The 15,193-nt window shown below is 39.1% G+C and overlaps 1 protein-coding gene across 1 annotated transcript in view; it reads left to right on the top strand.

Moving 5' to 3' along the window:
- atg7 (ATG7 autophagy related 7 homolog (S. cerevisiae)) overlaps positions 1-15,193 on the top strand; it is a 63,130-nt gene that overhangs the window by 9,621 nt on the left and 38,316 nt on the right. The window contains exons 9-16 of the mRNA XM_063473007.1: positions 296-417; positions 1,158-1,248; positions 1,424-1,568; positions 3,180-3,338; positions 6,339-6,533; positions 7,929-8,174; positions 9,340-9,455; positions 14,291-14,366. Of these exons, the coding sequence (XP_063329077.1) occupies positions 296-417; positions 1,158-1,248; positions 1,424-1,568; positions 3,180-3,338; positions 6,339-6,533; positions 7,929-8,174; positions 9,340-9,455; positions 14,291-14,366 (1,150 nt within the window). The remainder of the gene's footprint in view (positions 1-295; positions 418-1,157; positions 1,249-1,423; positions 1,569-3,179; positions 3,339-6,338; positions 6,534-7,928; positions 8,175-9,339; positions 9,456-14,290; positions 14,367-15,193) is intronic.

Raw genomic sequence — 15,193 nt, 5'->3', positions numbered from 1 at the left:
TGTTAAACATAAACTGTTGATACTGGCATAGATGGCTGTGATGTCTTGCCTATTCAGTTCTTTTATCAGAGCTTGATTGTGTAACGTGACTCAGTTTTTCAGGACCATATTAGAGGAAGTGTGTTAGTACGGCTGTATAAGGTGTTTTGTAAGTTTTATTTTGGAGAAACAGGCACGTTAAGTTGTATTTCACAATGACGGATGTGAGATAGCTACATGTAAAAAATATATATATATGAATGTGCTATTTTCAACATTTCATGTAGCATCTTCTGTGTGTACGTGTGCATTACAGGGGGTCTAAGCTTGACACAGTGGAGGTGCTGTGTTTTAGGGACAGAACTCTGCAGGGAAGCCGCTCCATTCAACAGAGCGTCATCTTCCATGTCAAACTACCTGAGCTTCCCAACAACTCTGGTAATCTCTATTTCTTTCTGTGTTTCTCTTTTTCTGTGTGGGTGCATTTGTGCAGTTTGCATTGTGCTGCTGTGCATCTGTATATCGGTGCATTTGTATTTGTATTCATGTGAATATGTGCATGCATTCAGATACATACACTTGTGGATATTAATACTAAATTGAACACGCATTCTTAGTTCACTTTCCACCGAGACTCACTGCTTCTTTTTCAGGACACACTAATCTCACAAAGCGTTTCCATTATTCCTTTATCTGCTGAATAAGGGAAGAAAGTAATTTAAATGGTAATAGCAGGATGGGAGAGCAGGTAGCTCTTTGATCTGCAAAGGTTTTTGTTGAGTTCAGACAAGGAATCTTTGTTTTCCTCGGTCTACCTCTGTGGTTCATCATGTCTTTTAATTAATTTGCTGAGGATATATTCATGCATCAAAAAATGATTCATCTACTCTGATGATTTGATATTGTTTTGAAAAGGATTAACCAATCAACCTTGGCCCAACTTTACACCGGGTTCAGCTAATCCATCTTCTAAATTCTGAAAATAGAGAGGGAGTAGACTGTATGTTTGTAAATTAACATCCACACATCTCAATTAATAAAGGTTTCGATGTATCAGAAATTTCAGTAAAGTTGTCCTTGCCTGAAAGTGTTGCTGTATGTAGGGAAGATTTTTGCTTATTTTACATTGCAAGTGTGTTTTGATGTTTGTCTGCATTTTGGGTTGTTTTTTTTTATAGCTTGTCCCAAGAGTGTCGGCTGGGAGAAAAATCCAAAAGGAGCCATGGGGCCAAGGATGGTCAACCTCAGTGAATGCATGGACCCCAAACGGTGAAATAAATAATACAAGTATTTGAACTTCAGCAGGTTGTCTCGACCACGTCTACATGCCTAAATGCATTGAGTTGATGTCCAGTGATTGCTGATTAGATATTTGCGATAACGAACAGTTGGTGAAGTGGCTAGTGAGTGTATGTCTTCACTTGTCTTACTTAACTTTTTACAGGCTTGCAGAGTCTTCAGTAGACCTGAACCTGAAACTCATGAGATGGAGGCTGGTTCCTTCCCTGGACTTGGACAAAGTGATCAACACAAAGTGTCTCCTTCTGGGTGCTGGGACACTTGGATGCAATGTGGCCCGGACACTCATGGTAAGGATAGAAAATCAAATCAGTGGGTAGACAGGGTGATGAAGGTATGTTAGAATTTGGATAAGTGCTCCTCGGAAAGTGTTATGGCTCTTAATTCATTAGGGTCTATCACTTGCTTAACCAGAAACTGTTACAGAAGATTTTTTAAACACCGATGTTAGTAAAGATGAGAAATGTTATGTTTTGATGATGGGTAGTATTTTTTTTTTTCATGCTATGTTAAGGTGTAGCCACAAGTCAGGTTATGAAACCTGTTAAACGTTTCTGCAACTTACAGGACTATCCATACAAATACTGCTAATACAACAATAATAAGCAGTAGCCCCGGTGCCATTATCAAGACAGTTATCCTAAAAAGTGTAGATTTAACATTATTATCATATTACTGTGTGTCTCAGATTACATTTATACAAAAGAGAAAAAAAGGACTATTCTTCTTCTAACTAATATGCTAGCATTACTGTTTCCACTGTTAACAATATATATACACATACATGATGCTTGTTTGTTCAGAGTGTTTTTGGAACCACTGACTTTCACAGGAACATACTTCCTGCAAAGTCAGGATTTCATCAAAGGTCCCTTTAACAGAAGCTCAGTCGATTATAAGCTTTGCAACAACTGCCAGCTTCACTGTTTCACTGTCACACACCTCAATTTTTTACATTCTTTTTAAATGTCTTTATTTGATAGTTGAGCAGTTAAGATAGACAGGAAATTGGGGAGAGAGAGGAGGGGAAAGCAGGGGTTGTAGTTGAACCTACGCCACTGCACTCCAACCATGTGGCATGTGTTCACCAGGCATATTGTTTTACAAAGATTAGAAGATGTTCGATGTTAATTATTTTTCATTCTGGGGATGTAGGCAGCACCTCTCTATAAATAAACCTCCTCTTAAACTGATCAGCTGACACACTGTTCACCACTTGTTTCACTTTTGGTGTCTGAACATGATGTGTGCCATAAAGTTTACAGTATACTGTAAATGAGTTATCTTGAATTGCTTTTGCTAACCACTTGAAATTCTGAAACAACTTTAGCGTTTTAATTAATTTGCACTCACAGAACAGAAGCATAGACATGTCATATTATTTGTGATGATGTAATCCTGTCCAATTAGCAAATGGACAAAAGAGATTTTCTTTCATTTTTAAAAATCCTTTCCATCCATATCGGTGACTTTAAAAAATTGTTTTTAAAAAAAGGCTTACTTGGTTTTTAATATTTTTTAAAGTCTTTCTTCAGTGTGAAAAACAACAGCTCTGATCTGTATTTTAGCCTGCAGGTACAATCATCGTCTGAATCCAAATTGGTGCTTCCTTTTTTTTTTTTTTTTTTTTTTTTTTTTTTTTTTTTGCCAGTTATTTGATTGTCTTTCAGACTGAGCCTGTTGTAATGTAGAGTAGAACTAAAATTATACAGTTGTTTAACCTGCACACTAATGCACCCATTATTTCAGAGTTAGATTGTAATCACACTAAGTATTCATTTTGAATGCACACAAGGCACACCATCTCCCACTCATTGTCACTGAAACTGTTTACAAAGCGCAATTTAGGTCAGTGTTCATGTCAGTAAATGGTCGATTATGGTTTTTCCATTTTTCTCCAGGGATGGGGAGTGCGACACATTACATTTGTAGACAACGCAAAGATCTCATACTCCAATCCAGTGCGGCAGCCGCTTTATGAGTTTGAGGACTGTCTTGGAGGTGGAAAGTCCAAAGCCATGGCAGCTGTTGACCGACTTACCAAAATCTTTCCCGGTGTGGTAGGTCGAATAACAATGCTTAACTGTGTAATATGATGTCTGTATTTCTGCTCATATTTTAGAGTTACAACATGCCCTGCTTCTTGGAAGCCAATAATTACAGTCTGTCATAATCCCTGTTATTCATTCCTTCAGAAATACTGTGATTCTGTTCTGCATATTTTAGAGTTATATTAGAATCACACCAAGCACTCATTTGAAATGCACACAAGGCACAGTGCCTACTAGTTACTGTCACTGATGATGCTCACAAAGTGCTGCTGAGGCCAGTGTTCATGTGATAAATGGAGGTTAATTATCTTAAAATAACATTGAAAAAGATGAATTTGTAATCACTTTACAACTGCACTGAATGCAATTGCCATTTTACTGTTGGTAGGTTTTTAATTGTATTCCTGTTTGAATTCTTGTAACTTAGATGTGAGGTACACACCATGGAAAATAACAAGAGTTGGTTTTTATGCATATTAATGCTGGTGGTTTCAATACTTTGCAAATTAATGAGTGGGTTCTCTGTGGGTGGTTTGTTTTTTTTTTTTTTTGTTTTTTTTTTGGGGGGGGGGGGGGGGGGGGGGGGGGTGTCTATTTTAGCAAATGAAAAAGCAGCCAAACAAACACTCACAGAAGGGCTCTGGATCGGTTTGAAAGGGGCAGCCATTATTAAGCTACTAGAAAGTGCAAAGACTGGCTGCATATTTATAATGTGACTCACATGTGCAGTATGCATTTCAAAATGAGGTGATTCACTTGTCTGTCCTGGAATATTATGCAATGTTGGGATCAGAAGATCATGAAACTTAAAAAAATGAATGGGCAGTTTTCCCTTTTATATGTTGGTGGCAAATTTAATCATCTCGGTATCTGACAGCTTCATTGACTCAAGACCCATTTATAATGAATCTGTGTGTTTCTTTTGTGTGTGTGTGTGTGTGTGTGTTTGATTCCATCACCAATCATACTGTTTTCACATTAGTTATAAACATTTAAGCCAAAAATGATTTCTCCTTCTGAAAACATGACACTTCAAAGCTGGAGTGAGTTGACTGAATCAATAGCAATCTAATGGACAGCAAATACAAATCTACTGCCAGGAGATTTTGGCATAGCTTAGAAAAAGCATCCAGACAGGTTGCTTTGCACAGATAATAAAATTAGCCTCACAGCACATCTAATGCTCACAAACCAAACACGTTATCTTCACTTTTAAATCTGGAGCGAAATCCACTTCTGGAGCCTCTAAATCATTTTTAAAGCATTTTAAGAAGACTGACTAAGAAAAGCAGCGTGTAAAATGCTTTCACACCTTCTGCTTCTTGTCAGCTTGTAAGTTTTAACTAAACTGACCATGTGTAGGAGTCTCAAAACTTGTGTGTCCTTAGCATGCCTGTGCCTTTATCAGTCACATCTCACACAGCGACTCCCTCAGTGTTTAAACGTCTGATGTAATTTACCTTAAACTGTGTAAGATTCAAGCCTCATTGTAAAAGTATTGATTTTTCAGAGCTTGCAATCGTCTCTGTAATAACGTGTCGGTGAAACGAGATACACTAGGACGGGAAAATGGTGTCACACACTAAAAGAACTGTGATGTCCTTTAAGTTGAACACACACACACATCTGTCATGTCATCAACTTGACATCCAGGTCTCTCGCCAGTTTCTCTCTGAATGTTCTGGGAATGAAATAGAAAGTGAAAAAATGGACACGTGGCCCGTGTAGTCATGACGTGTCGTGACACTTTGTGTTTCTACCATCAAACTAGCTGCATCCACACCTGCTCCTATTTTTAACAGTGTGAGCGTGTGCCTGCTTGGCTTTCCTCCCTGCTTGTTTTTCTGCAAACTCATGGGTGTCAGGTGCAACTGTGAAAGATGGAAAGACAAATATGAAGAGGGTGAGCTGAAAGTGCAGAAGTACTTTAATTGAACTGGGGGAATATGGTTCAAACAAGGTCACAATGTTGAAAATGTCAGGCAGATTTCTTATTTTGTATGTGGGCAAACACCTGACACAAGTCACCTGACATTTCCAGGAGCTTCTTTTTCTCGCTTAAAATTTGTTCTCATCAGAACTGGATCATCAACAGCAGCTTTCTTGGATTGTTTTATTTTTCCAGAAAGTTTTTTTTCTCACACTCAAAAAGATTTTTGTCTTTCTTGGCTGTAGGTTAAGGATGTTTATAGAGGAAATTGGAATATGATTACCACCTCTGCAGCTTAGCAACGCTTACGTCAGTGAAATATAAATTCAAGACTTGGTTGACAAGCTCCCACACTTACAATGTGAAGAGTGAAGGCAGAAGACCCACTGATTCAGTAAAAGTGGCATTTTTATTTTTTCTTGTTCAAATCTCGCACTTCTGCTTTGCCCTTTCTGTCCTTCTCTTGACTATGAAATTACTCTTGACATTTCCGTTTGCCTTGTTGTCGAGTATACGCTCCCTGGAGATAAACATGGCACGAGAAGTTTGGCAGTGGACAACAAAAGACATTAAGTGACTGAACATTGCCTTTTTTTAAGGATATTTTGTTGACTTTAAGATGATCTTTTATGTTTTATTTTCATACACTACTGCTGAGTTATACAGGACCATTTTTTTCTGATCTCCCCTGCCTGTCAGTTACCAGACAGCAGAGAAATTTGCTTTTCAATCTGTGACTGAGGAAATCCCTATTTTCATGTCTCAGAAGACTTCTGTAACCTGACTTCTTTTTATGTCCAAGGTGCCTTTGGAACGGCACTATTCTTTTATGTCCTTACATATTTTATACTATAGAGATTTGAGCCAGATGTACTGGAAAAAGAATACCTCCTGAGAGTATTAAAAGTTGGTTGTCCCATAAATAATGTATGCATATGAATCAAATACGTTTTAATAATGTCAAAGAGAGCTGATTGTGCAAACAAAAGACTTGTACATATTGTACATATTGTGCTAGTTACCACACATGTCTGCTCAATTTGTAAGCCGTTCCTTACCTCTATTTCTTTCTATTGCAGAACGCAGAAGGTTACAATATGAGCATCCCCATGCCTGGCCACCCAGTGAATTTCTCTCAGGCCACTCTGTCCCAGGCCCAGAGAGATGTCGAGCAGCTGGAAAAGCTAATTGAGGAGCACGATGTGGTGTTTTTACTAATGGATACAAGAGAGAGCCGCTGGCTGCCTACGGTTATCGCTGCCAGCAAGAGGAAGGTAGGAAGGAACGGTACAATATGTACAATGAATGGTCACAAAGCAGTGCGGTAGGGTGTGTGTGCGCGGGGGTGGGGTTCGATTATAGCTCCACTTATAGTATTTTACATAAAAACAATGAATGAAATGATGACATGCAATGTGAAAGTGGACACCTGCAACGAAGTGTGCACTCATGATTATTATTAAACTCTGCAGTTTAGTGGAGCTACTTTCAGCTCATTATTTGGTTCTGCACATTCGCCTTGTCGCCACTCTCATGAACTCGCTTAGAGGAGACAGCTGTTTTCAGCAAAAAAGCTCTAAATCAATCCACTGAGCAGCATCGTGTAGCAACTAGACAAACTAGCCTGTGAATAAAAGTCAAACATAAAACACCAAAAAGACCAAAATAGATGTAAATATTCAACCTTTTTACCTAAATGACTAGAAAAGTAATTAGAAACAAAGTTTTTAATAGTTTATTGTTTTATACTGCAGATTGAAAGTGCATGTTTTACTCCACCTTTTTAATGATTTTATTTTTTGCTATTAGGGACTTTTTGTAATCTACACAATGAATTGTAACAGAATATTATTACTTTGTCTAGTCTGTACTGGCGCACTGTAGTCTAGTCTCAGATGTACATAAACAGAACAGGCTTTATGAGCTTTGTTGAGAGTATTTTGATAGTGGCACAGGAAATCAATACCATGGATTTAAACAGATCTGTTTGCTCAAAGGTTATTTTGGACCTCAAGCCACAGTGCAGCACTCTGGCAGGAGACATTAATGTCTTTTTAACTTTGTTTTTCTTTTATTTACCTTTAAGCTTGAATCTGAAATTGGGAAGCCCTTTCACTTCTCCTTCAGGAAACTAAGATTGCTTGATAACTCAAGTCCAACTTTTCTCTTTACCATTTTATATTAATTTTATTTTATAATTTGCCATGCAAAATTGGATTTATTGAACATTGTGTCAGGAACTTGTAATGCTTCCAGTGGGAACAGTAATGCAACTCTTATGTTGCTGTGTGCTGTTAAGTGGGCTGTTGATGAGGTTTTTTTCTGATGGCTGGCTCAACTGAGAGGTTATTTGGCCATTTGTGCCATGGAGCTGTTTCAGACTTCACTGCTAATTGGCATCAAAATTTGTTTCAAGTGCTGCTCCAAAAATGTAGATGCTTTCCTTAGAGGCCAGTAATGTTTTATATGATTGATTTTTTAAAAATAATCCAATATGATGTTCCCTTATTGTCTGCATAAGACAAGCCACATTTAACTGGTTGAAAATGTACTCAGGACAAATGGCAAAAATATCAGTAATCAAGCCAAAGCAATTTTGATTCTTTTTTTCTGCTGCTTTGTAAAAAAGCTTTTATGACCATGATTTACCATAATTGTTATTTTCACAGCTAGTGGTGAATGCTGCTCTAGGCTTCGACACATTTGTCGTGATGCGCCACGGCCTGAAGAAACCTCCCAACACTCAGAGCGTTTCCACCGAGCCGGACTCCTCCCCTTCCTGCTCCTCTGCCTCCTCGTCACCCTCCACACCGGCTGGTGCTGCGCCCGCTGTCCCGGGATCGTCCCTGTTTTCAAACATCCCAGGGCACAAGCTTGGCTGCTACTTCTGCAATGATGTTGTGGCACCAGGAGATGTAAGGAAACCACACAGATAACAAGTATACACTCAACTAAGTAGCTCACCTAATGCACTCAAAACCAGGTAGACCCTGCTGCAAAGTCAGCTGTGTCGTTTACAGGGATTAAAATTAGTGATGGTCACATGAGCGAGATCTCTTTTCAGATGTTATTTTCAAGCAAACAAGGTTTTGAGATGGTAGCTTTTTTTTGTAGCTTTCTAGCCTCGACACCCACATTCCCACATTCTGCTTGTGTCTCTGGATGTTCTTTGTTTTGGATTTTCTCCTTCTCTTTCTCCTTCTCTTGACCTTTTCGGAGTAATGTATGAAGATTCTTCATAGGCTATTAAAGGCTATGGCATTTGTTGGAAACTTGCTGCAATGGGCTTTGACTTCTACTGTAAATGCCATATGTGTCGGTCTCTCTGTGAAACATTAAAGTAATACTAAGATTTGAACTTGAGGCAGAGTCTATCAGTATATTCTAAATGTTGATCTAAGGTTGAGTTCAGTGAATGAATAAATATAGAGTTTTGCATATTGTTATAAAAGTTTAAGTGAGACAGGCCTGAGGCAAAATGATACAGATTGTCTAAACATATGGGACATATTCAGTGTGAGGATGTATTGCTGCAAGAATAAAACATGACCAGAAAGTAAAAATGAAATACCTTTGACTCTAAAGGGTTACATGTCAGATTTTGTAGCCATTCCCCTGGTAAGCATGTGTGGTCCACAGCGTAATATCCCCAAAATATATATTTGCAGGTTTGGCACAAACACTAATGATCCGTTCATCCATCCATTAGCAATACCCTCTTACCCTTTTACATGTGAGCTGCAGCCTGTTCCAGCTGACACTGGCCAAGAGGTTTGCAGCCACTGACACTAATGATCCATTTATGAAAATACTATGGCATTACTAACACCCTACTCAACTGGAAGTATCCGCTAGTCATCAGTGTGTCATAAACAGTTTGTGATCAACAACTTGGTCAAAATTCCTCTGGAGAAGAGTTTCGGCCAGTGCCAATGTTTCTCACCTCTCGTTTCTCTACTTATTCTGGAGAAAATCCTCTCAGGTTTACTGGATTGACCTTTGGCTTTCTGGAGTTCCAGGACATGATTCTCTATATTGATCTTCTTACTATTTTTGTTGTGTTTTGTTTTGCTAAAATAGTCAACCCGGGATCGGACTCTGGATCAGCAGTGCACAGTCAGCAGACCGGGCCTTGCTATGATTGCTGGAGCGTTGGCTGTTGAGATGATGGTCTCCATTCTACAGCACAGTGAAGGGTGAGGATGACAAAATGTATGTTTGCTACTAATAAGAAATTGAAGTTGTATTAAGGGTGTAACTACTGGCCCTTATACTTGCATAGATTTTAATACAAATAGTCACTCATGGGTTTATTTAGAAGTAGATTACTGTTTTGATCACTGGATTCAGTGAACATGAGCGCGATCAGATTGATGACCAGTAGGTAAAAGCGAGCCATGCCCCAACTGTACAACCTATTTTTTGCTAAATAGGACTGTTATTTATGAAATGAGCCTTGTACTGTATTGAAGAGGCCCCGAAACTAATGGTTGAGGGAATAAATCGCTGTTAGAAGTACAGTCATCTTCTCATCGACTGCAAAACAGACATGTCTCCTTTGCAACATGTGTCCTTCATTATTGTTTAATTTGTTTATGTATATATTTACTTATTTTTGACTGTGGTTATGTGTAATGAACAGTAACTGCAGGCTAAGAAGGAAGTGGAGCCTGATGTCACAGAGTTTAAAATACTCAAATATTTACTGGGAGAGACCAGGGTGGACAGGATAAGGACTGAGTATATTACAGAGAGAGAGCTACAGTTGGGTGGTTTGGAGATAAAGTAAGAGAGGCAAGGTTGAGAGTAACAGGTGCAGACAGACAGGGGAGTGGATATATTGGGTAAAAAGATGTTGATGATTGGGCTGCCTGGCAAGAGGAAAAGAAGAAGAGAACACTTATGGATATAGTGAGAGGGAACATCTACAATGCTTCATGTGACAGAAGAGTTTGCAAAGGTTAGGGTGAGATGGAGCCAGCTGATCTGCTGTAGCAACCCCCGAAGAGAGCAACTGAAAGAAAAAGTGGGCTAGAAAGATGCTAGTCTAACAGTAGCTTTACATTAATTCTTGATTACAGATGTACACAAAATTATTAGCCCCCTGATGACATTTTAAGTTGTTGTCCAAATAACATAATTGTTTTTTAAAAAAAACATACCAGGCTCAGTATTGTTACCCCCCTGAAAAACTGACCCTTTTGTAGAGCAATAGCACAAACCAGTCCTGTGCAATGATGTCCTTTAACTTTGTAAAGCTCAAAGGATGTAAAATTGAGTTAAAACTAAAGGATATATTCCCATTTTTTTCACTTGAGAAGACTTCAGGCCAGAAACAAAGAAATCAGTTGAGGCTGGAGAAAAGAACTGTTGATGCTCTCAAAGCAGGAGATGGATTTACAAAGTTATCACAAGGTTTATAATTGACGAGAGCTGGAATGAAAAGTATCATCAAGAAATTCAAAGAGAGCGACACAGTACAGAACAAGCCTGGCAAAGGTAGGAAGTGAGAGTTCACTCATTCATAGAGGAAGATCACTAAAACCCTGCACAGAAATGCACTGCAAGGCTGTAGACTGAGGAAAAACTTAATTTCTGCATGGACACACCTTCAAGCCAGACTCAAGTACACTTAAAACAACCTGAAGATTGTGCATCATTTAATCACATAAAGCTAGACAACTAGAAACTGAAAACTAGAGCTATTTGGCTACAGAGACACTGCTTATGTTTGGAGAAAGAAGGAGAGGCGTAAGAACATCAACCCACAGTGAAACATGGCGGTAGGAGTATTATGTTTTGAGGATCCTTGAGTGTGACTGGAACTGGGAATCTCGTCAAGAAGAAAAACGATTTTAAAAGAAAACCTCAAGCAGTCAGCGTCAAAACTGGATAGCTGTCTTCCAATAAGACAACAACCATACATCCCATCTGGTGAAGAACAACGTCAATGGTACTGACTGGCCTGCACAAAGCCCTGACTTGGATTCCCCTGAAAATCTGTGGATTGACTCAAGACTGACAGACAGGTAGATAGGCATATAGATACATAGACACTTTATTGATCCCACACGGGAAATTCTTGTGTTATGGCAGCAGGAAAGAATGAAAAGAATAAAAATGGTACAGTCTACAATAACTAAACAACATAGTTATAGTAAAAGTGACGCAGGCACATAGGCACTTACCCGTTTTTTTAAGGAAGAGTAAGAACATTAATACACATTAATGTTAATAATACATTAATAAAGAAGATATAACACAGATAATATATATAATGCAATCTTCCTCAGAGGTGTGGAGTTGAGCAGGTGAGATGGGATGTCCATGATGGAGAGCATGTTTGTTCAGTGACCTTCTGTCCCTCACTGACTCAGACACCTCCAAATTTTGGCCAATGATGCTTCTGGCCTTGTGAATCAGTTGGCATCTCTGGCACTGACACTGACCCACAGGAGAGAACAGCAAAATAAATAGGGGAATTGCCACAGACTGGTAGAACTCCAAATCTTGCCAAACATGTTAAAGTATCTGGACTTCATCAGAAAGAGGAGTCTGCTCGTCACCTTCTTCTACGCAGCATCACTTTTGATCTTCAAGTTCAGTCTGTTCTATTCAGGTGGACTTAGAAGTATCCGTAGCTGCCCATGTTGTTAATGGGCCGTGTCACAGTGTGTTTTTTCCTCTGAAGGTCAACCACCATCTCTTTGTCTTGACCTTCAGAAGCAGGTTATTTCTGCCAGACCACTCCACAAAGCTCCTCACCAGCTCCCTACAAGAAACAACTGCAGGCTGTTGTCCAGCAAAAACAACATATAACTCAGTATTAGCATTGGTGGGGAGGGGTAGTTTTTGTAAAATAATTTTGTATTTGTGTGCAAAGTAAACTTATCTAGCATCGCCATTTAACATGACATGAATGTCATGAGAGAACATATCAAGTCCATAGAAAAGCCTTAGCCAACCAAGAAGTTTGAACCCAGAACCTTCTTGCTGTGATGCATCAGCGCTGATGCACTGCACTGCACTGTCAAAGCCCCAAACCTGCGTTTACTTGCTTTCATCTACAAGGGCAACTACACTTACACTTTCTGGTAAAACACTGTCACCTGGTGGTGAAAGTTTTAGTTAAATTGTACAAATTCTGATTACACTTAGATACATTTTACACTTGAAAAAACACTATATGTGTTAGAAGGAAAAAAACCCTTGTTATGAATACTGAGCTATGCATCAAGGTTTGACTGCTTTTAATGCCATTAGATCGATATTTTAACACAAGAGTCACTTTTGGAGCAGCCTCACGTAGTCATTAGACGATCTGCAGTTTTTAGCTAAATGTCAAACTGGCTTTATTTTTTGACACTGAAGGTTGACCCTTGCCGTGACATTTTAGACCTGTACGCAACGTTCATCTTTTATGTATTAAAATGTATGGTCTGGCCATACATTCATAGGTTGAAGTGTTGGGCAAAGTGTGAGAGGTTGACAGCAGGTATTCTTGTCTCTTACCGGTGTCAGTGGATATTCCCAGATGACCACTTGAGTTTATTCTCGGCACAGTCTGCTTGACTCTTGCGTCACACCTCTGGCTTTTGTGTTTCTGGTATACAATATATGCTTCTCAGCATGGTGCTAGAAAAAAAAATCATACTCAGAACCATAGTAGAAAAAAAGTTTTTATGTCAAACTGCCCTCTTCCTTTTACACACACAGTCCACATTCCAATCTGGATTTAATAAAACATCCTTGCAAGCACTAGAGGGCTAGCACTCTCCTCCCTTAGTGAACGGCCCTGATTACCAGTACCTGTCTGAAGTACTCTCATCAGTGCTTCACTCCAGGCTTAAAACTAAGGGAGATGTTACCTTTTTGATGGAGCAGCACAGCAGCTGAGGTCTCACTGCGCTGCAGGTAGCATTGGTAATTTGGTTGTAGCACAGTCCCCTCCACTCCTCCGACCCCCCCCCCCCCCCCCCCCCGCCGAGCTTTTTCTCATTTTCATGCTTCAAAAGCTCTAACACCGAGGTTCAGTCAGCCCTTAAGTTCTCTTTGCAGTCTGTGCTAGCTCGATATTTCCGTCTCTTAGAATGTGTATTTTTTTCTTAACGCCAATGGGGATGTGTCCATGCCTATTAAGTGTGTAGTCATGTGCATGGGTGTGTCTTTGTGAAAATGGAATTGTGTGTGCCCTTTTTGGTGAAAATCATACTAAAGTGGCTGCTTGCTGGGCCTGATAAGACAGCCATTTTCTCTCAGAATGTTTTTGAGATGTTATAAGCTGTTACAAAGCTGTTCTTTTGGTCCTGGATAAAAAGCTTAGAAAGCAAAGGAGAAGGTGAATTTCCATGTGCTTTTCCCAGAACTTCTGTGTTTATGTAGCTCCTTGCTTTACACCAAGATCTCTCTGTGTCTTGCTTCAGCTACTCTCTGTGTCCTTGTTTTTATCTTAGTAGCTGTGTTTGTGCCTTTCTGTATAACCCCAATTCTTCCAGCTCTTTATCCCAAAAAAGCCCCTTACACCAGCTCTCATTTGAAATCTTACTCCATAGCAACCACTGGCTTTAGAAAATTGGCACTTCAGGATTAATGTTGCTGCAGTTTGACAGAGATTTCTGACTTTGCAAAACCACTGTCAGCTCAGCGTGAGATGTGATATTTCACTTATTGTTATCCACACAGAGTAGAATCTTTTAACCCTGGTTAAATTTACTGGGGAGCAGGAGCTCTCAGATCACATGAAAAATGTAAAATCTTTTCATATTCAAGGAAGTAGGATCTATTAGTTCTCAGTATAGAAAACCAAAGTCAGTGGTTCTTAGCAGGACATTTAGATTTGCTGTGTATAATAAAAAATCATCAGAATGCAGTGTATTATAATTTTCTGTGGAAGGTTGTTTAAGCAGGTTTGCTGGTTTTAATTCTTCATCTTATTTATTTATTCTGTTATTACTTATTTCTTAAAAACTGCCAAAATTGCACAAGCGTATGTGTAGGTATATAAACTTATGTCCCTTTTCTTCTCCTTCAGAGGCTATGCAGTGGCCAGCAGCAGCGATGACAGAATGAACGAACCTCCCACCTCGCTCGGTCTCGTGCCACATCAGGTCAGACATATAGATGCACTCATATAAAAATCTGAAATGAATAACTTGCAAAATGTTGCTAAAAATCCAAAGTATGCATGTAAGAGTTAAAAATAATAATAAAAAAGAATTGCATAACAGACAGTAAACTGTTATTGCTGAAGTTGAATTCAGGGTCAGCATATTTACAGGCTATTAAAGTTTTCCAGACACCTACATACAAAGCTCTCAGTGACTCAGGGGAACAAGTGGCAGATCCTGAAGGCGGAGGCTGAAGTATTGCTTTAACATTCTGAAAAAGCTGCATTTCACTGAGAGTCCAGTTTGGGACTGCGAAGAGAACAACAGTAACCAAGTGCAGAAGAGAGATAATTGCAAAGGAGTATCTCAGCATTCACCCAAAGAAGAAATGATTATGTTTTGATTCAGCAAGTGAAAAGGGGCACAGTTTGCTGTCTTGTTATGCATACTCTGTGAAAAGAAGGACAAGCAGAAATGATGGAAGTGTTGTGTAATTCAGCAGCCTCGCTGTTATAGTATTTCACTAAGTGCCCTGCACACAACCTTGCCTTAAAAGCTTGGCAAGTCAGTTCTATGGTTGCTATTAGTGGTGATTTTTTTTTTCTGTTTTTAATATTTTGCTGGGTTTTTGTCCACATCAGTACAAACATACATATGTAGAGACAACATTCTTACATCTGATGTGTTTTATTCTGTAACAATACACAAAGGTTTCCCGTTTTGGTCATTTTAATAGTCATTAAATATGTTCAAACTGAAAGATCAAACATGACTCAAGGTCCCTAATAAGGAGACTTCATCATGCCTGGAAACCATCATAATTAAGA

The sequence above is a fragment of the Pelmatolapia mariae genome, linkage group LG5, assembly GCF_036321145.2.
Source record: "Pelmatolapia mariae isolate MD_Pm_ZW linkage group LG5, Pm_UMD_F_2, whole genome shotgun sequence".
Lineage (NCBI taxonomy): Eukaryota > Metazoa > Chordata > Actinopteri > Cichliformes > Cichlidae > Pelmatolapia > Pelmatolapia mariae.
The sequence above is the reverse complement of the archived record's forward strand: the minus strand, read 5'-3'. Positions and strand labels throughout refer to the sequence as shown.